This window comes from Schistocerca piceifrons, chromosome 1 (assembly GCF_021461385.2).
Source record: "Schistocerca piceifrons isolate TAMUIC-IGC-003096 chromosome 1, iqSchPice1.1, whole genome shotgun sequence".
Taxonomy (NCBI): Eukaryota; Metazoa; Arthropoda; class Insecta; order Orthoptera; family Acrididae; genus Schistocerca; species Schistocerca piceifrons.
Window position 1 is genome coordinate 928218244 of NC_060138.1, and position 20523 is coordinate 928238766.

General features: G+C 39.4%; 1 protein-coding gene across 1 annotated transcript in view; it reads right to left on the minus strand.

Moving 5' to 3' along the window:
• Positions 1 to 19462, minus strand: part of LOC124776585 — a 29353-nt gene extending 9891 nt beyond the window's left edge. Inside the window, 3 exon segments of the mRNA XM_047251641.1 lie at positions 1281 to 1434; positions 3469 to 3538; positions 18047 to 19462. Coding sequence (XP_047107597.1) covers positions 1281 to 1434; positions 3469 to 3538; positions 18047 to 19462 — 1640 coding nt within the window.
• Between the last annotated feature and the right edge of the window lie 1061 nt (positions 19463 to 20523).

The window sequence follows — 20523 nt, forward strand, 5'->3', positions numbered from 1 at the left end:
GCCTCGTCAATGTCTGTATTGTCATCGCCGCCATCGCATGCCAGTCTACAAACACATTATTAGCCTCGAAAATAAACTTGTTACAAATGGCACTGCACAATCTGTTATTCTCAATGGACCTATATTCTTTTGTGGTTGTCGAGTTAATGTCTCACTTGATGTTGCAACTGGAGCAGTTGCAAATGGGAAGTTGCGGTACAGAAAATGGCCCAGAGATCACCAGTTTGTGTGTGTGTGTGTGTGTGTGTGTGTGTGTGTGTGTGTGTGTGTGTGTGCGTATGAAGTGTTGTGAAACAATGTGTGTATATAGTGTTTGCAGTGACTGAGAGTGAGATATGAGTGAACAGTGTGGCATTACATTATTTAATAAGTTATTTGTAAGAAAAGTATTTTGAACCAGCAGTAAATCTAATTATTGTCTCTTACTAGAAGTCTGTAAATATATGTGTATATGAATTAGCTTATTTTAAATTGATCTAAATTTGTAAATGCTTTGACATGTCTTATATCCTTGTAAAAAGAGATCTACAGATGAATACAGCTGCTACTATTACTACTGCTACTACTACTACTACTAAAATTTTCTGTTACCTTATAACTTATTGAAGAATCAATTCCTCCACAAGATTTATTTCTCCTAGAAAAGCTGCTAGCTACCTTAAAATTATTAGTACTGTTTAAAACTTGCCAGATTATTTGGTATTTATACATTGTGTAAGTAGAATTTTAAGTCCATTAGTTTTAGAATACTTGAAGTTTGGTAGTTCTGCTGTTATGCCACTGATAGTCCATTGCATCGGTAGAGCATTTTTGTTGTTGGCTGTTGTTTGATAAGAATCCTTCATTTGATATTTATACTTTTTATTTTCATTTTCTATCTTTGTTCGTCACCCTCATTTAAATGTATCCGTTTTCCTTGCTATGTAGAATTTTACACACATCTCTAAACATTTTGCTTAGGTTCTTAGAGCCTAATCTGTTGAGGTGTAGGTCACCTTTTTCCATACATTTATCATTAAAAAAATATCACTTACCATTTTTCTGTGAATAGTACCACGAATTACCAGCTTGGAGGTTACATACAAAGATTTCACCACTGTAATTAAATTTCAAGATTTCACTCATGATTTCTTCTTCACTGTTGCTGTGAACAGAGTTTGTGTCTGTGTGGGTTAATACACCTTTGTAGCTGTCAGTACTTTCAGCTTTGTCCATGTTTCTTTTCACGCTCGATATGTTGTTATTGGTTTGACTGTAGAAGAGACACAGATCAGAATTACTAATTTTGAATCCAGCTTCCTTCACAAAATCTGGCAAACATTTGTTCCAACAGTGTAGTACCCATTTCTTCAGTAAATATATGGCCAATATCTTCTTCAAGATCTTCAGGATATTCAGTGTATAAAGCTTCTTCAGGTACGCTAGTTAGAATACCTGTTTTATAAAAAATTGGCCGAGCTTCATTTTTTCAGCAGCAGCCACTGCCAAAAGTGTTTGCAGTGCACCAAATGAGCCTTAGAGATGATGGATGAAATAGTGATTATGATCTTCTGATATTTTTTAGAAAGCTACGAGCTCAATAATTGTTTAGTGCAAAACTATTTACTCAGCTTCATGTTACTTTCCATCTATCTTCTGATGAAGTATTCACTGCCTTCCAATATTTTTAAGTATCTGAAGGTCATACATATATGTCAGTGATGGAGACAATACTTCATAATGAACTCTTTCTTTTCCTATCTCATCTTTTTGATGTTATTTGCATTCCAACAGCAGAAGTAGAAGCCTTATATACATTGCCTAATGAAAAAAGTGAAGCAACCTAGAAGGGGAGGAGGAACCTAAAAAACTCTACAGGTTGAGTAGGTGTGTGGTAACAGCATCAAATCAGATTTTCAAAGAACTTGGAAGTATGAACCACTTATCGATATGATGTTGCATCCTGTCTGGCCTGGATGCATGCACTGATTCACTTGGAAAGCTAGTAATAAAGTCATTGTATCCTCTCCTGGGCAACCTAGCAACAGCAGCTGTAGCTGGTTGTTGGTGTCCTGGATATTGATACTGCAACGAAGTTGACACCTGAGCTGGTCCCACACATGTTCTATAGGAAAGATCTGTGGACATATCTGGCCATAAGAGTAAGTCAATATCATGCATGCAGTTTATAGAGACACATGCCATGTGGGCACAAGCATTGCCCTGTTGAAAGAGTGACACCACAATCCTGTTGCCTGAGAGGTAACACACAATGATGCAGGATGTCGATGATGTACCGTTTTGCCATTAGAATTCTCTCAGCTACCACTACCAGCCATGACCTTAAGTCATACCCAGTGGCTCCCCATGCCAAGATGCCAGTAGTAACCCTGCTGTGCCTCTCGAAAACACTAGAAGAATGGGGCTTCTCCCCAGGTCACTGTGCTACTGGCTGATGATAATCATCCAGGGCAGTGCTGAGCCGTGCATGATTCATCATTGAAAGCAATGTGGTATCATTCATCAGTAGTCCATGCTTTCTCGTCATGGCACTACTGGGAACAAAGCCATTTGTGCTGTGGTGTTAATGGTAGCCTATGCATGGGGTGGTAATTCCTTAATGTGGCTGCTGCTAGTCTCAGATCAATGGTGCAGAATGACACAAAATGTTGTGGAAAGTGTAGAAAGTCCATTACTGATCTCAGATTTAGGCACATATGTGAAAGGGTTATGATGTACTTGATGCAGTATACACTTATCATCTTTTGTGGTAGTCAGATGTGCTTGCCCGGAACAATGATGATGAGTACAGTTGCCCTCATACTCCCATACAGTCCAACACTGGGCCACTATCACATCTGAATGCCCCATAAATCTGGATATTGCATGAATCATTCAGCCGGTCAAGTAGAGATCTTCAATTAGGCCCCTTTCAGACTTTGTTAGGTGCTGATAAAAATGTCTCATATGAGTAGATGGCATGTATGTGCTATTCACAGTGATCAGACAGCATCTGATGCTGGTTGTGCACCTTACATGCCCTGGTAACATGCCAAACACAAACAACACTAATGCGCTCTGCTGGCTATTCTACCTCTCACAGAATTGCAATTATAAATCATTTATGTAATTTCAAGTGGTATGTACACGTATGATGACATTATATTGACATCTAGCCTTGTCTTCCAGGTGCCTCACTTTTTTGTTGGACAGTGTATCATTTGACTGTTGCAATATGCTACGAAGGTGTGAGAACTTATCTTTCAGGTGTTTTACAATTTTGAAAAGATGTTTGGTCTTAGTTGAAGTTCCTAGGGATTGATTGCATTATGCACTTGTTGATGAATGTACTGTTCTTCTATGTAGTTACAGTGTTACCTACAAAACAGTATTAATGGCCATTGTTAAAGGAATTTTAAACTGTCCATCAGAATGTGTCATCAAAAGTTTTAAATATTTTTGCATTCTTGAATAATAGACACATCTTACCTGTTTGCAGATGTGACATACTGTTATCACTGGAAAATGCAGTTCTTTTTTGTGCATCAGTCAGTGAATGCTGGAATAAAATTATACAATAATGGAAAAGTACAGTTTGAAGATAACTACTTCATTAACATTACACGAGACCCTGGAAAATGTGTGCCAAATCTGGATCTGAACGATTGGTAAAAATTAATTAGTTTTTCAATCTTTGAAAGTAATATTTTACACTTCAGAGGAAAACATGTTTGTATTTGTTGCTTATCAGTTAATAATAGAATACTGATGTAGCTGTATAATAGGTGTCCTCAATTGTTGCACATTGGTAATAATTGTATGAAATACAACTGTAATATATTGTATAAAAACTAGAATGTATTGAATAGACCTACAACAACAGCTGAATATAAATCCAAAATAATCACATACAGAATCAAGAATTTACTACGACAAATGATCCGGGCTACTTTCCTAGTATTGTTTGAATTGTATTGATAAAGTTTTTCAAAGCCTCTTGTGGGTCTTCGCCTCTTCACCAAATTTCCTCGATTCTGAACTATGTTGAAAATACTTTTGATTTCGTTTTAATCTCCAAAATGCATAACACAAGCCATTGGAATGGATAAAATGGAGCTAATGTCAGTAAGCACATCATTAATAATAATTTTGATTAATGAATTAGAGCTAACCTCAAGAATGATATAATCATAATTAGCAGAACTTTCAAATACAATCTGAAGTGTAATTTTATATCAGAATTTCTGTGGATTTTCATTATTCTGCTCCATGTGTGACAATCATTCTTTCAACACATACAAATCAAATTTTGAATTTTGACCAAAGAAAACCAGTCATTATTAAAAAAAAGTAATGAATATTATATCTGGCATCACAGTTTTACAGTTTACATTTCATTCATTCATTCATTCAATCAACTGTTGTTAAACTGATCAATAGTATTCATGTTTATGCCAGCTAAATTCAATGAACGGATGCCACTACTTTGAAAAAAGAAATTTCGTACCACCCTCAGCTCCATGAAATAGCTGCTGTCTGTCCACTCATGGATGACATGGAAACTGAATTAAGGGTATCAAAGCAAATATAGAGCTGCTCCACTCCATTTTTGAATGTTCATTTACTAAATAAAATATACAGAAGTGTGTGTGTGTGTGTGTGTGTGTGTGTGTGTGTGTGTGTGTGTGTGTGTGTGTGTGTGTGTGTGCACGTGAGCGCGTGTGCGTGTTTGTGTGTGTGTGTGTGTGTGTGTGTGTGTGTGTGGTTGGATGGACTGGTAGGTGGGAGTGTGGGTGGGTGAGGAGGATGGGGTTGATGGGGGCAGGGGGGGGGGGGGGGAGGAGGTGCAATGTAGATGTGAATGTAAAATGACTTGTTCCACACCATTACAATTTCTCATGCCAGTTGATGCATGGGAAACTAAGTAACTACATACACTGGTATCCAAAACTAAAGCAACAAATGGAAATTTTGCAAGGTTGCATTTATTTTGCCACAGAACGGTATAAACAACCAATAGTAAAGTAAAACAATGTGAAGAATACAGAACGTAATCAACTGCAACATGTATAATGGTAGACAAAAATGTTCTTTGTTTTTTTTCCAACTTAACAGATTTGCACACACATTCTGACAACTGGTTAATGTGCTCAGTATGGAGTGTGACCACCTCTGGCACCAATAGAGGCCTGACAATGATGGGACATGCTGTGAATGATACCATCAATCTCATGTTGAGGCAATAATGCTCATTCTTCCTGCAGAGCTGCTCAAAAGTGCCGAGGAGTGGGTGGTGGAAGTTGACTTGATGCACAAACCATCTCCCTAGTGCATCCCAGGCATACTCCATGGGATTCAAATCAGGAGAGTGAGCAGGCCACACTTAGTGTGTAATATCTGCCATTTCAAAGAAAATGTCAGCCTTCTGTGCTCTGTGAGGTTGAGCATTACCTTCCATGAATACGGAGTCTGGGCTCACAGTACCTTGTGACAACTGCACATGAGATCCCAAGATCTCCTCACAGTACCTGACAAGTGTTAAATCTTGCTGATTCACTGATACAGTTTCAAGAAGAGGTGTTTGAGTGGTCAACATAATCGCTGCCCATGCCATTAGGGATCCTCCTTGATATTGGTCTCTTCCCACAATGTTTGAGCCCTGAAACCATGTTCCACATGGCCTCCACATGCGAATCCATCATGAACCACTCTCCAGACCAAATCGGGACTCATCTGTAAAAAGAACATTGGTCCACCATTCGACCATCCAGATGGCATATTGACAGTTCTACTCTTGATGTTCCCATCTGTGAATACGCCCCATATGTAAACAGGCAGCAGGTATCCAACAGTAAAGGTCACACTGCTGAAACCTTCTGTAGACCGTTTGCCTTGATACATCACGTCCAGGGGATGCTGTGAGTTCAGATGCCATTTACAGTGCAATAATGAGGTGCTACAGTAGTACCCTTAGAGCCAAATAACTGTGTATTCTTTCTGATGTCACACGTGGTCAGCTGTGTCCTGGTCTCCAGGATACAGTTTCGGTCTCTATAAACTGTTACCTCATCCGGGAAGCAACAGAGCGATTCAAATTAAGCTATCAGCCCACATCAGTTTGTGAATCTCCTGCTTCCACTCGTCCTATGGTCCTACATGGCAGAGATTCTGTAGGCATCTTCTCTATGCCATACTGCACCATCTGTGACTGTGTAACTACCCTGCAAACACTATCCTGCCTGATTGGTCGTTACTGGCATGGTTGTCCATTGATCAGAATGCCATCTTCCATGTAATGATATCTGTTGACAATCTGAATGATTATATCATGAATTATCAATACCGGAGAAGGAAAGTTGCTATTCACCATATAGCGGAGATGCTGAGTCGTGATAGGCACAATAAAAAGATTCACACAATTAAAGCTTTCACACACACACACACACACACACACACACACACACACACACACACACACACTCACAAAAATTTAACTTGCACACACACCTGCAGTCTCAGAGAGCTGAGACCACACTAGCACCAGTGCATGATGGGAGTGGCGACTGAGTGGGGGTAAGGAGGAGGCTGGGGCAGAGAGAGGGAGGGATAGTATAGTGGGAGTGGCAGACAGTCAAGTGTTGCAATTTAGACGGAGGGCAGGAGAGAAGGTGCGGAGGGGGGACGGGGTAAGTAGTGGAAAGGAGAGAAATAAAAGAAATTAAAAGACTGCATGTGGCGGTGAAATGATGGCTGTGTAGTGCTGGAATGGGAACAGGGAGGGGGCTGGATGGGCGAGGACAGTGACTAATGAAGGTTGAGGCCATGAGGGTTACAGGAACGTAGGATGTATTGCAGGGAAAGTTCCCACCTGCGCAATTCAGAAAAGCTGGTGTTGGTGGGAAGGATCCATATGGCACAGTCTGTGAAGCAGTCATTAAGATGAGGGATATCATGTTTGGCAGTGTGTTCAGCAACAGGATGGTCCATTTGTTTCTTGGCCACAGTTTGTCGGTGGCCGTTCATGCGGATGGACAGCTTGTTGGTTGTCACACCTACATAGAATGGAGCACAGAGGTTGCAGCTTAGCTTGTAAATCGTATGACTGGTTTCACAAGTAGCCCAGCCTTTGATGGGATAGGTGATGTTAGTGACTAGACTGGTGAAGGTGGTGGTAGGAGGATCTATGGGACAGGTCTTGCATCTAGGTCTATTACAGGGGTATGAGACATGAGGTAAAGGATTGGGGGTTATGTAAGGATGGACAAGTATGTTGTGTAGGTTCAGCGGACGGTGGAATACCATGGTAGGAGGGGTGGGAAGGACATTTCTCATTTCAGGGCTTGAAGAGAGGTAATCGAAACCCTGGCGGAGAATGTAATTCAGTTGCTCCAGTCCCAGTTGGTACTGAGTTACGAGGGGAAAGCTCCTCTGTGGCCGGACTGTGGGACTTTGGGAGGTAGTGGGAGACTGGAAAGATAAGGCACGGGAGATTTGTTTTTGTACAAGGATGGGAGGATAATTACAGCCAGTGAAGGCTTCAGTGAGTCCCTTGGTATATTTTGAGAGGGACTGCTCGTCACTGCAGATGCGATGAACACGGGTGGCTAGGCTGTACGTCATCAATGAATCTGAACCAGGTGAGGGGTTTAGGATTCTGGGTTTTTAGGAAGGATTCCTCTAGATGGCCCATGAATAGGTTAGCATAGGATGGTGCCATGCAGGTGCCCTCAGCCGTACTGCAGATTTGTTTGTAGGTAATGCCTTCAAAAGAGAAGTAATGGTGGCTGAGGATATAGTTGGTCGTGGAGACTAGGTAGGAACTTGTTGGTTTGGAATCCATAGGGTCTCTGGAAAGGTAGTGTTTGATAGCAGTAAGGCCATGGGCATTAGGAATGTTAGTGTACAGGGAGCTCGCATCAATAGTGATGAGCAGGGCACAGTGTGGTAAAGTGACAGGAACTATGGAGAGTTGGTCGAGGAAATGGTTGGTATCTTTTATATAGGAGGATAGGTTCTGGGTAATAGGTTGAAGGTGTTGGTCTACAAGAGCAGAGAGTCTCTCAGTGGGGGCACAGTAACTGGCCATAATGGGACGTCCTGCATGGTCTGGGTTTATGGACTTTAGGAAGCACGTAGAAGGTGGGAGTGTGGGGATTGAGATGGACTCTGGGGAGAGGTTATGAGATGGGCCTAAGGATTTGAGTAGTGACTGGAGATCTTGTGCTGGATTACTGGAATGGGATCACTGTGACATGGTTTGTAGGTGGAAGTATCTGACAGCTGACGGAGTCCTTCTGCCACATAATCCTTGCGGTTCAAAACAACGGTGGTGGAGCCTTTGTCAGCAGGTATGATTATTAGGTCAGGATCAGTTTTTAGATGGTGGACTGCTGTTCTTTCTGCAGATGTAAGGTTAGTTTGCATGTTGAGGGATTTGTGGAATGACGTTGAGGCAAGGTTTGAGGTTAAGAAATTCTGTAAAGTTAACAGTGGTTGGTTTGGAGGCAGTGGGGGTGGATCATGGTTGGATGTGGGAGTGAACTGAGTTAGGAAAAGTTCAATATTGGTCTTTGGTTGAGTCTGATTGGTCGGGTTCATAGTGAAAAACTGTTTCCACTGTAGGGATTGGGAGAAGGAGAGAAGGTCTTTAATTAGGCACAAGACAGGGAAATAGCTGTTTGCTGCATTAATTTTGTATGCCAATGTGCTTGATAGAAATGCTATTTCACCTGATGAAGGTTACTTATTGGAGGCTCATATGAAAGTACACTTCTTCCCTTTGCATCCCAGACATCCTCTGTGAGTGACAAATCAGGGAACCAAGCAGCCATTCGAGATCCGAACAATCTTAAGTCTGTTGGTGATGTGAACTGCAGTATGATATCTTACATTCCCCAACGGGAATATGCTATTTTGTACCCTAAGCTCAAAGGGATTACCATTCTTGTCTAAAAATGACAAACCATTATAATATCTGCCATCATTGTCAATAGTTAAGATAATATACCAAAGATCAGTTATTTACTACTATAAAATTAAACACCTCAATGCATTTTGGCATGAGCCATGATCAAAATCACTGTAAAAGACTGTCAATATATTCTGTTTCGTAAAATTCATTTCCACAGCCCTACCATAGACCAGTGTTCTGTAGTGTGGTAACCTGCTTTAAATAAAACAAACTGTAGACATTAGGTGGTGCTGGTGCAGTATGCTTTCCACTTGAAGTTCAAACACAACATGTAAATATTTTAATATTTAGCTATATAATTATTTCTTATAAATAAATATATAAAAGTAATAATTTTTTCATGTAGTCATGCCAAGTACAGTCTGCATTCAGCTACCACAGTGTATCAATCTCTACAATGACAGAATATCTCTCTAAAGCCTCTATCTTTGACAAAATTCAAGTAAAAAGTCTCAAATTCACATATGGTTAGAGTCATATAGTGTCTCTTAGCGTGCCAAAAATGTATTCTTAATTTAGATTAGTGACACAGGTATTTTTTGTCTAGACAGAGCAAATTTCCTGTGTTTACAACAGTTTCAAACATCTCATATCATACCTCAAAAACTATTGAAATCGTGGGAGTACTTTTTTCTTTATTGGTTGATTACTAAAATACCTCAGTCATTAACAAATCTTCTCAAAGCTGCATATTGTATTTCATTTCGTGTGCATAATCTTCTAAAAATTGTGCTGGAAATGGTTAGGCAACCTGTCTTAATAAAACAAACTGTGGCCATTAGATGATGTTAGTGCAATAGGCTTTCCACATTGAAGTTCATTTATTTCTTATAAATAAATCTATAAAACTGATAAAATGTGCACATACTGTAGTCTGATTTAAACTAGTTGGTACCTGACACTTAATTTCCAAAGCTATGATATTGTCATGTCAAGTGCAGCCAACAGGCAGTCACCATAGAGCATTGATGCCTACAGTGATAGAATATCACTCTGAAGCCTCTCTCTCTCTCTCTCTCTCTCTCTCTCTCTCTCTCTCTCTCTCTCTCTCTCTCTCTCCCTCAAAATTCAAGTACAAAGTTGCTAATTCATCTGTGATATAGATCTCTATAGTGTCTCTCAGAATATTAAAAATCTATTCTTAATTGTATTTAGTGGTTCAGTCACATTATTATTTTTAAACAGAGTAGAGTTCCCCTTCTATAAACAGCTTCAAACTTATCATGCCATATCTCAAAAACTATTGAAATTGTGGCAACACATTTTTTTGTTTCAGTTCATTACCAAAATTCCTTACTTGGCAGAAAATCTTCCTGAAGCTGTGTATTTCACTGCACTTCCTGTACACAGTCTTTCGAAAATGGTGTTTGCATGCAATTATTTCAATACATAACTTATAACAAGTACAAAATGAAAGTATCTATACCTACCACTTAAAAATTCTGAAATTCACATGTGGCATCACTCTCAATAATCTCTAAGCAAGTCAGAAATAAATTCTGAATTTTAATTAGGGCAAATGCTATGTTAGTTTTTGAAGCAGGAGAAATTTTCACTTCTGGAAAAGTATTCTTCTTATCACAGTATGTCTCATGAGTTATTACATACACAGCTATAACATCTTGACTTCTTCACAAAATTAAATATATTTCAAGTGAAGTCTGACTTACTACAAGGAGGTGATGCCAGCTGACTTAAGAGTATTCCTTAGTCTCACAATAGTAAAGAGAAATGGATCAAAATAAATTGACAGACATGAGATTTCAGAATTTAAAGGAAATAATCACTTTGTTATAATACACAACACATTAGTCAGATGGTGGGAAAATATCGATTAATTCAGAGTCAGTGGAACTACGAGTTTTGCTTTCATAGTGATAGATACAAGGGCTGGTTACAAAGTAAAGGTAACACTGCTGTAAAGTAAAACCGGTGAGTTGGCAAGCTGCTATCTGTGTTGACACCCATCTTTGTTGACACTACATAGGCCTGTGAGATAAGTCTACAATGAACGGGGCCATACTCCTTCTATCTACTGCAGTGTGTAGACCATTGTATGTCATAACTGTGATACCCTGCCAACTCGTATAATATAGGGTGCTTAGGAAGCTGTTTTCTCAGATATATATACCGAGCGAGGTGGCGCAGTGGCTAGCACACTGGACTCGCATTTGGGAGGACGTTTTCCATGATTTCCCTAAATCGTTCCAGGCAAATGCCGGGATGGTTCCTTTGAAAGGGCACAGCTGGCTTCCTTCCCCGTCCTTCCCTAAACCGATGACCTCGCTGTCTGGTTTCCTCCCCCAAACAATCCAATCCAATCCTCAGATATATAGACAACATACAAGCAAATCATATTAATGAAGTTTATTACAGTAGTTGAATTGACAATACTTAACTTTTGTTTCTTCATGATGGGTCACAAGCAATTGGCAACATGCAAATAATCAATGTCCTTCGATATATACAACTTCCATGCAAGCTAGTCACACAAGTTCACAAGTCACTGCTTTCATTAATATCACTGCTCGTCATCTAGTGCGGCTCTTCTAGTGTGGCTCTTTTAGTGCAGCCAAGGTTGGCAGGAGCAGTGCTTATATTCTCTTCAGATAGAGGCTGCTCCTGTCATGGTGCAGTCCTACTCTGCATACTGTTGGCTGACATCATCATACAGCATGCTCTGCAGTTATGTTCCATGCTGATGTGCGGTCACTTGATGTTACACTGGAACAATAACAATAATACAACTGTCCTAACATCATGTTTACAAAGATAGAGCAACAATGTTGGCTCAAAATTGAAGTACCACAAGGTCAGAGAATGCAAGAATGTTCACAGGGACTGCATGAGGCATGTAGTAACACAGCATTGCCATACAGCACAGTTGCACATTGATTTAAGCATTCAGATTAAACAGGGATGCTGTGAACGATCATCTCCATACAGAACGACCCCATTTGGAGGACAATACTGTTCAACTCCTTGCTTCCTTGTTGTTTGTTGATCACCACTGGACTGCAGCGAAGTCAGAATATGCCACAAAACTATGTTCCACATTCTGCATGACATTCTGAGGTATCACAAAATTGCTTCACGCTGGATACAACATGAAATGATCAAGGTGCAACAATGGCATACAGGACTTATTGCGCTGATACCAAAAGGTAGCCAGCAACATTCTTCAATGCATTGTCACTATCAACAAAACCTGGGATTACTTGTATGCACCAAACTTGAAACACCAATCTAGAGAATGTAGGCATCCCAGTTCTCCTCATGCAGAAAGTGCACACCAAACCAAGTGCTGTGAAAGTGATGTTCATTTTGGCATATGACAATGATGGGGTAATATTGCATCACACTGTACCACCAAGGGTGGCAGTATGTTCCTGCAACACAACGTTCATCTAGTGCTCAGGCAAAAGCAGTAACATTTCATCATACAGCATGCCATCATTCTACATGACTGTGCACAGGCCACACCACTGCTACTGTCCAGGATCCCTGGTGGCAGTGGGAGAGTCTGGAACATCCACCATATTCACCCAACATAAGTTCCTGGGATTATGATCGTTTTGCCACAGTGAAAGAATCACTGTGAGGGATCCAGCACAACACAAGAGATGACATTATCTATGCCATAAGGCTGTCAATAAGTGGCATCAACAGAAATAGATGCATAGATGGTATAAGATGATTAGATTAGATTGATACTTGTTCCATAGATCATGAATACGACACTTCGTAATGACGTGGAACGTGTCAGGTTAGTAAAAGATGTCTGTACAAGATATTACATTACACAAAATATTGCATGACACTAATGTTTAAGGTTTTTTCCCATTAATTTATATCTAAAAATTCAGCCAATGAGTAGAAGGAGTTGTCGTCTAGAAATTCTTTTAATTTATTTTTTAATGTCAGCTAGCTATCTGTCAGACTTTTGATGCTGTTTGGTAGGTGACCAAAGACTTTTGTGGCAGCATAATTTACCCCTTTCTGTGCCAAAGTCAGATTTCACCCTGCATAGTGAAGATCATCCTTTCTCCTGGTGTTATAGCTAGGCACAGTGCTATTACTATTGAACTGCATTGGATTATTAACAGCATATTTCATAAGTGAATATACATACTGTGAGGATCCCTAGATCCTTAAATAGATGTCTGCAGGATGACCGTGGGTGGGCTCCAGCAATTATTCTGATTACACGTTTTTGAGCAATGAATACTTTTCTGCTCAACGATGAATTACCCCAGAATATGATGCCATACGAAAGCAGTGAATGAAAGTAGGCATAGTAAGCTAATTTACTGAGATTCTTATCACCAAAATTTGCAGTAACCCTAATAGCATACGTAGCTGAACTCAGACGTTTCAGCAGACCATCAATGTGTTGCTTCCAGTTTAACCTCTCATCAATGGACACACCTAAAAATTTTGAAAATTCTACCTTAGTTACAGACTTCTGTTCAAAGTCTATATTTATTACTGGAGTTGTGCCATTTACTGTACGGAACTGTATATACTGTGTTTAAAGAGAGTCCATTTGCTGAGAACCACTTAATAATTTTGTGAAAAACATCATTTACAATTACATCACTTAGTTCTTGGTTTTTGGAAGTTATTACTATACTTGTGTCATCAGCAAAAAGAACTAACTTTGCATCTTCATCAATGTGGAATGGTAAGTCTTTAATATATATCAAGAACAGTAAAGGACCTAAGACCGAACCCTGTGGGACCCCATACTTGATAGCCCCCCAGTTTGAGGAATCAGCTGTTGTTTTAACATTACATGAACCACTTATTTCAACTTTCTGCATTCTTCCAGTTAAGTATGAATTAAACCATTTGTGCACTGCCCCTCTCAAACCATAATGATTTAGCTTATCTAAAAGAATTCCATGATTTACACAATCAAAGGCCTTTGAGAGATCACAAAAAATACCAATGGGTGATGTCTGGTTATTCAGAGCATTTAATATTTGATCAGTGAAAGCATATATAGCATTTTCTGTTGAAAAGCCTTTCTGAAAACCAAACTGACATTTTGTTAGTACTTTATTTTTACAAATACGGGAGACTACTTTTGAATACATTACTTTCTCAAAAATTTTTGATAGAGCTGTCAGAAGAGAGATTGGGCGGTAGTTGTTGACATCCGACGTATCCCCCTTTTTATGCAATGGTTTTACAATGGAATATTTCAGTCTATCGGGGAAAACACTCTGCTCCAAAGAGCTATTACATACATGGCTGAGACTCCTACTTATCTGTGGGGAACAAGCTTTAAGTACCTTGCTGGAAATGCCATCAATTCCGTAAGAGCTTTTACTTTTCAGTGAGTTTATTATTTTACTGATTTCTGAGGGAGAGGTTAGTGGAATTACAATTGTTTCAAACTGCACAGGTCTATTAGTAGCCTTGCCTCTTCTAGTGAAGATCTAGATCCTATTTTCTCCACAACATTTAAAAAATGATTATTGAAAATATTTTCAATTTCTGATTGTTTGTTAGTACACTTGTCATTCAGTTTTATGCCACTAAAGTCTTCCTGTGCTCTTGGTTGCCCTGTTTCCCTTTCAATAATATTCCAAATTGCTTTAATTTTATTATCAGAGTTACTGACCTCAGACATGATACACATGCTTGTGGACTTTTTACCAACTTTTCTTAGTAACGCACAATAGTTTTTATAATATTGAACAATTTCGGGGTCAGTGCTCCCTCTTGCTGTTAGATACAGTTCTCTTTTAGGGTTGCAAGATATTCTTATTCCTTTAGTAAGCCAAGGTTTTTTATATGTTTTCTTTGAATTGTGTTTAACTATTTTCTTGGGAAAACAGTATTCAAATACCCTTAAAAATGTATCGTGAAATAAGTTATATTTCAAGTTTGCATCGGGTTCCCTATACATTTCATCCCAGTCTAGCTGCTGTAGGCTTTCCCTAAGGTTTGCAATATTTATATTGTTAATTGAACGCACTGCTTTCAAAGTCTGATTTGATATACTGCATGGAGCTATGTTATGCACTGTAACTAGCTGTGCTCCATGATCTGAAAGACCATTCTCAACAGGATAAGCATTTATGTCCATAAACTTATCTTCTGGAAATTTGGCAAAAGGTCATAAATAAGGGGGGTTATTGTATTGATGGTGTGTAACTATAAGTACCTTTGTCAATAAAGGAATTTCAGAGAAAAATAATAGTTCTCATTCCTTTTTATCCACCCATTGTATAATCGAGTCTTTAGTACCCTGTTGCAATATACTGTCATTATTCCATGCATCCTGTATCATTTGTTTCACTACTTTTGCTAGCCTTTTGGTGTCACTGTTTCAGTTGACTCCTTCAAAACTTGTTCCATTTCAGTCAACACAACTATTTTATACTTTGTAGAAGTATGTTGTTTGACCTGATGCCAGATCAGTTCTATTGCACTGAAATAGCAACTGTAGGAAGCCAGTCTTAGGACTTTGTCAGTATTTTCTTTTCTATTTCATCCTCGAGATAAAAAACTGCATATTTGAGCTTGTTTTACGATGCAAGTTCTAATCATCCTGCCCTTTTCAAATTACCATCAATCAGTACATTGCATTTCTGTGTCCAGTCAACAATGTCTTTTTTTTCCTTTGTTTCCTAGTTTTGTGCCGACAAATGTTATAGAGCGTTATCCATAACATACATTGAGTTTTTTGTTAAATTTTGAAATGCAGGGTCTTAAAAAACATGCTGTGGTTCATCTCTTCTTGGTAGTTGGAGGTTGCCTTGGAGCTGAATTGTAGCAGACACTTAGGAACAAAACTTTATGAAGTTCCAGCATGCACTAAAATTATTCAGTTCCTTCTGTCAATTAGAGCTCTAATACTACTGCTGATGGTATCATCTGTCCAGTCTTTTTTGAAGCTCTGTCCTGTATTCATGCATGTTTCATCAAGCTAAACAGTACTGTCAAAATCTTTCTATTAAAATTATTCTATTAATAACTTGTGTTCACAAATTGATTTGTAGTGACACCCTAACTTTTTCAAAATTCCTAGTAAAGGCAATTTGATGTCTTGAAACACATCCACTTCTACAAGGGTGGCACATAACTTTTAAGTGTCAGATGTAGCTTTTAAGTGTCAGATGCTCTTTCCTTGAATGATATGCATATATTTCATAACAAATCACATACTGCTCAAAATAGTCAAGATTTGTAACCCTGCTCCTAGATACTTCTTCTGTCCAGGCATTGCCAGTTTAGATGACTTGTCTAATTAAATAAAATATGGCATTTCAGTCTCCAATCGCTATTCTTTATTTTCAATTACCGGTTTCGGGCTAGCTGCCCATCTTCAGATCATATATTGTAGTTACAGAGTAACTTGTCCATACAGAACACTCGGTTCGCTGTCATAACAGTGAACCGAGTGCTCTGTATGGACAAGTTACTCTGTAACTACAATATATGATCTGAAGATGGGCAGCTAGCCCGAAACCGGTAATTGAAAATAAAGAATAGCGATCGAAGACTGAAACGCCATATTTTATTTATTGAACGATCGTGGAATTCCCATTGAGACAATCATGTCTAGTTTTGATAAACTTCCTCCATGAATTTTGGCTTGCTAATTCATATTAGTGATTGTTCACTGATTTGTAGAGCAACTGTAGTAGTTTGGTCAGTCACTTTATCCAAAGGAATGAGAGGCACTCCTGCATAACACCCCCTCCCTCCCCCCCCCCCCCCCCTCTCTCCCTCCCTCTCTCTCTCTCTCTCTCTCTCTCTCTCTCTTTCTCTGTCTCTCTCTCTCCCTCTCTCTCTCTCTCTCTCTCTCTACACACTCAAAATATTCCCTCAACCCTCAAGGAATACAGGAATTCACATGACTGATTATGTATAACCCTGCTGTGTTTAGCACGTTTTGAAACTGCCATATGAGCGTGCAGACTCAGTCTTTCTCCTCTTTCATCAGCTTTCATCAGACATCACAAGGCAAGTAAGGCTAGAAGTTATCCAGATCTCTTACTACAACAACTTACTGAAGACCATATAGTACAGTGTGTTATGCAGCCCAGTGGAAGTTTCAATGCAGGAGAAGTTGATGGTCTCTCTCCCTCTATTCGTTTAGTCGGTTCTGACTCTTCGTGACCCCATGAACCAAATCATGCCACTTTTTCCTGTCTTGGACTTTCTCCCGTAGACCTTCCAGGTTGTAACACATTGCTTCTGTGATGCCATTGATCCATCTCATCCTCTGACGTCCTCTTCTTCTAGTTCCTTCAATCTTCCCCAGCAAGAGTGTTCTCAATTCTTCTTCACTTTCTGCCAACAGGATCGTATCATCCGCATACCTGAGGTTGTTTACTTTTATTCCAGCTATTTTAATTCCTGTTTCTCCTTCATCTAGTCTCGCATTCCTCATAACATGTTCTGCATACAGATTGAATAAGTACGGTGACAGTATGCAGCCTTGCCGGACCCCTTTCTGAATCTTTATCCATTTCGTTGTTCCATACATAGTTCTCACCGTGGCTTCTTGGTCAAGATATAAACTCCGTATTAGATAAATGAGGTGATCTGGTACACCCATGTTTTTCAGTACGTTCCATAATTTGTTGTGATCAACACAGTCAAAGGCTTTGGCATGGTCAATAAAGCAAAGGTACACATCTCTCTGGAATTCTCTTGCTTTTTCCATAATCCACCGAATGTTAGCAATTTGATCTCTAGTTCCTCTTCCTTTCCTAAATCCAGCTTGTTCTTCTGGTAGCTGTCGATCTAGATATTGGCGAAGTCTATTTTGTAAGATTTTTAACATGACTTTGCTACCATGTGAGATAAGTGCGATTGTTCGGTAATCTGAGCATTCTTTGAACTTCTCTTCTTTGGAATGGGGATGAATACTGATCTTTTCCGGTCTTCTGGCCACTGCTGCGTGATCCATACTTTTTGACATATTGAGTGCAGCACTTTCACTGCATCCTTTCCAGTGACTTTAAACAATTCTGCTGGTATTTCATCATGTCCACTAGTTTTGTTATCAGCCATATTTTCAAGGGCCCACTGGATTTCGCTTTCCAAAATATCTGGCTCTAGTTCTAAATTAACATTAACATCAGCAGTAGGAGCCCTGTCATTATGCAGTTCTTTCTTGTATAGGTCTTCTACATATTCTGCCCATCTTTCCTTAACATCCTCTGCTTCACTCAGATCTTTCCCGTTTCTATCTTCTGTCATTCCAATTTTTGCCTGAAATTTTCCTTTAATTTCTCTAATTTTCTTATAAAGATCTCTTGTCTTCCCCATTCCATTACTATCTTCAACTTCGTTGCACTGTTCATTAAAGAATATATTTTTATCTCTTCTAGCTAGTTTCTGAAAATCTTTATTTAATTCAAACATAGCTGATCTATCTCCCTTGATGTTTGCTTTCCTTCGTTCTTCTGCAACTTGCAGTGCCTCAACTGATAGCCATCTAGCCTTCTTGCTGTTCCTTTTCTTGGGAATGTGTTTCTCTGCGGCCTCCTTGACAGTATTAGCTACTTCTGTCCACATCTCTTGTGTGCTTTTGTCCTCCAGCTCTAATACATTAAATCTGTTTTGCACCTCTACAGTGTAGTCGGAGGGTATAGAGTTAAGGTTGTATCTGCAAGTTGGGATACTTTTTGCTGCATTCTGAAGTTTCAGCTGAAATTTTGCAATCAGGAGCTCATGATCTGATTCGCAGTCAGCCCCAGGTCTTGTTGTAGCTGACTGAACCGCACTCTTCCACCTCTGATTACAAAGTATGTAATCAATTTGGTTCCGGTATTGGGCATCTGGCGAAGTCCAGGTATACAGGCATCGTTTTGGTAGTTGAAACAGTGTATTAGTAATTATTAATGAATTTTCTTGGCAGAATTCTAGGAGTCTCTGTCCTGCTTCATTTGTTGTACCAAGACCGTATTTCCCTGTTATACCTTCTACAGCTTGATCTCCCACTTTTGCATTCCAATCTCCAACTATGAAGATGATATCCTTTTTTGGTGTTGACAGTAGTAATTCTTGTAAATCTCCATAGAACTGGTCAATAATTTCCTTTTCAGCATCGGTTGTTGGTGCATAAACTTGAATTACTGTGATGTTGAGGGGCTGACCTTGAAGTCTGATGGACATCATTCTATTATTTTTATATTTGCATCCCATTACAGCTTTTCTCACTTTATCACTAACTATGAAGGCTACTCCATTACTCCTGTTGTTATTGTGCCCAGAATAATACACCATATGGCCATCCGAAGCAAATTCTCCCATGCCAGTCTACCTCATTTCACTTATTCCCAATATGTCAATGTTAATTTTCTCCATTTCTCTTTTCACTATGTCTAGTTTTCCTTGATACATGGATCTTACATTCCACGTTCCTATGCAGTGCTTCTCATTGCACCATCTTACTCTTCGTGAAGCTCTTCTCAACCTGGCTCCCCCCGGAGATCCGATCGGGGAACTTGAAACTCTGGAACATTTTGAGCTGAGCGAAGCCATGGGGTTTTCTTGGGATAGTTCAGTGGTGGTTTCCCGTTGCCTTCCACTGTCCTCCAACTCCTATCTGCTCACCGACTCAGTCCCGCTGGTGTTGGTTACTCAACCTTCCGCTGAGTTGCTTGGCTTAACAGGGGCACCACATGTAAGTGGGGAGTTGGAGAATTGAGGTAGCAGAGGCTGTGAGAACTCTCTTACTGAGTTCTTGTAATCGCGTATCACCCCCATTTATGTCAGAGTCTCATGATGTCTGCAGAGACTCTCCCAGGTCATTTCCTGGGCCCAAGTTGATGGTACCAGGCTCCAACTGGTGTCTTGGTGGCAGGAACAATCCAGCCCACTACCTATCAAGTGGCAACTAGTTTAAATCAGACTGTATGGTGCCTGAACCTGTTTGTCAATTTGTTGAACATTCCATCTTTTTTTGTCACTGTGAGGTAAAAAAAATTAATGCTGTTGTCTTTTTGAGCTCAGCTGCAAATTTCTTTTTTGAGCTCAACTGCAAATTTAATTGTTTTGGTGCTTTGGAATCATCGTTTCAACTTTTAACTTTCCTTCTAACTTTGCTGTTTCTTTGAATGACTGAAGTGTTCACTCAAGTGTTTTACAGCAACTGGACAAATGGAAAAGATGATATTCATTCGAGCCATGTGCCTAAACGAATCTGGGTACTGTATCCTACATGCATATTTAATCAAATAAAACAGTTTTTTTTCACTTGTAGCCAGTTTATAGTGCCTCATCAGTTCTCTCATTCAACATCACTCTTACCACTTAGCTACATAAGTCAGTGTCCTTCAATTATTTCACAGTATGAATCTTTCAGCTTTTTCAGTTACTTGAGCTGAAATTATTTAAGAGTTTTCTTATGTTCAGCTTTTATATATAGTCACTTAAGAAATTAGTTTGACATGTGCTATTAAGGACTACTATCATATAAGAGTCTGATTTCTTCAAGCTGCACAGAACTCAAGATTTTACTCACTTTTTCTGCACAAAATTACTTACCATGAATTTTCAGTCATCAACATGTCTCAAATACCCCTGCTTTTCATTACACTTAA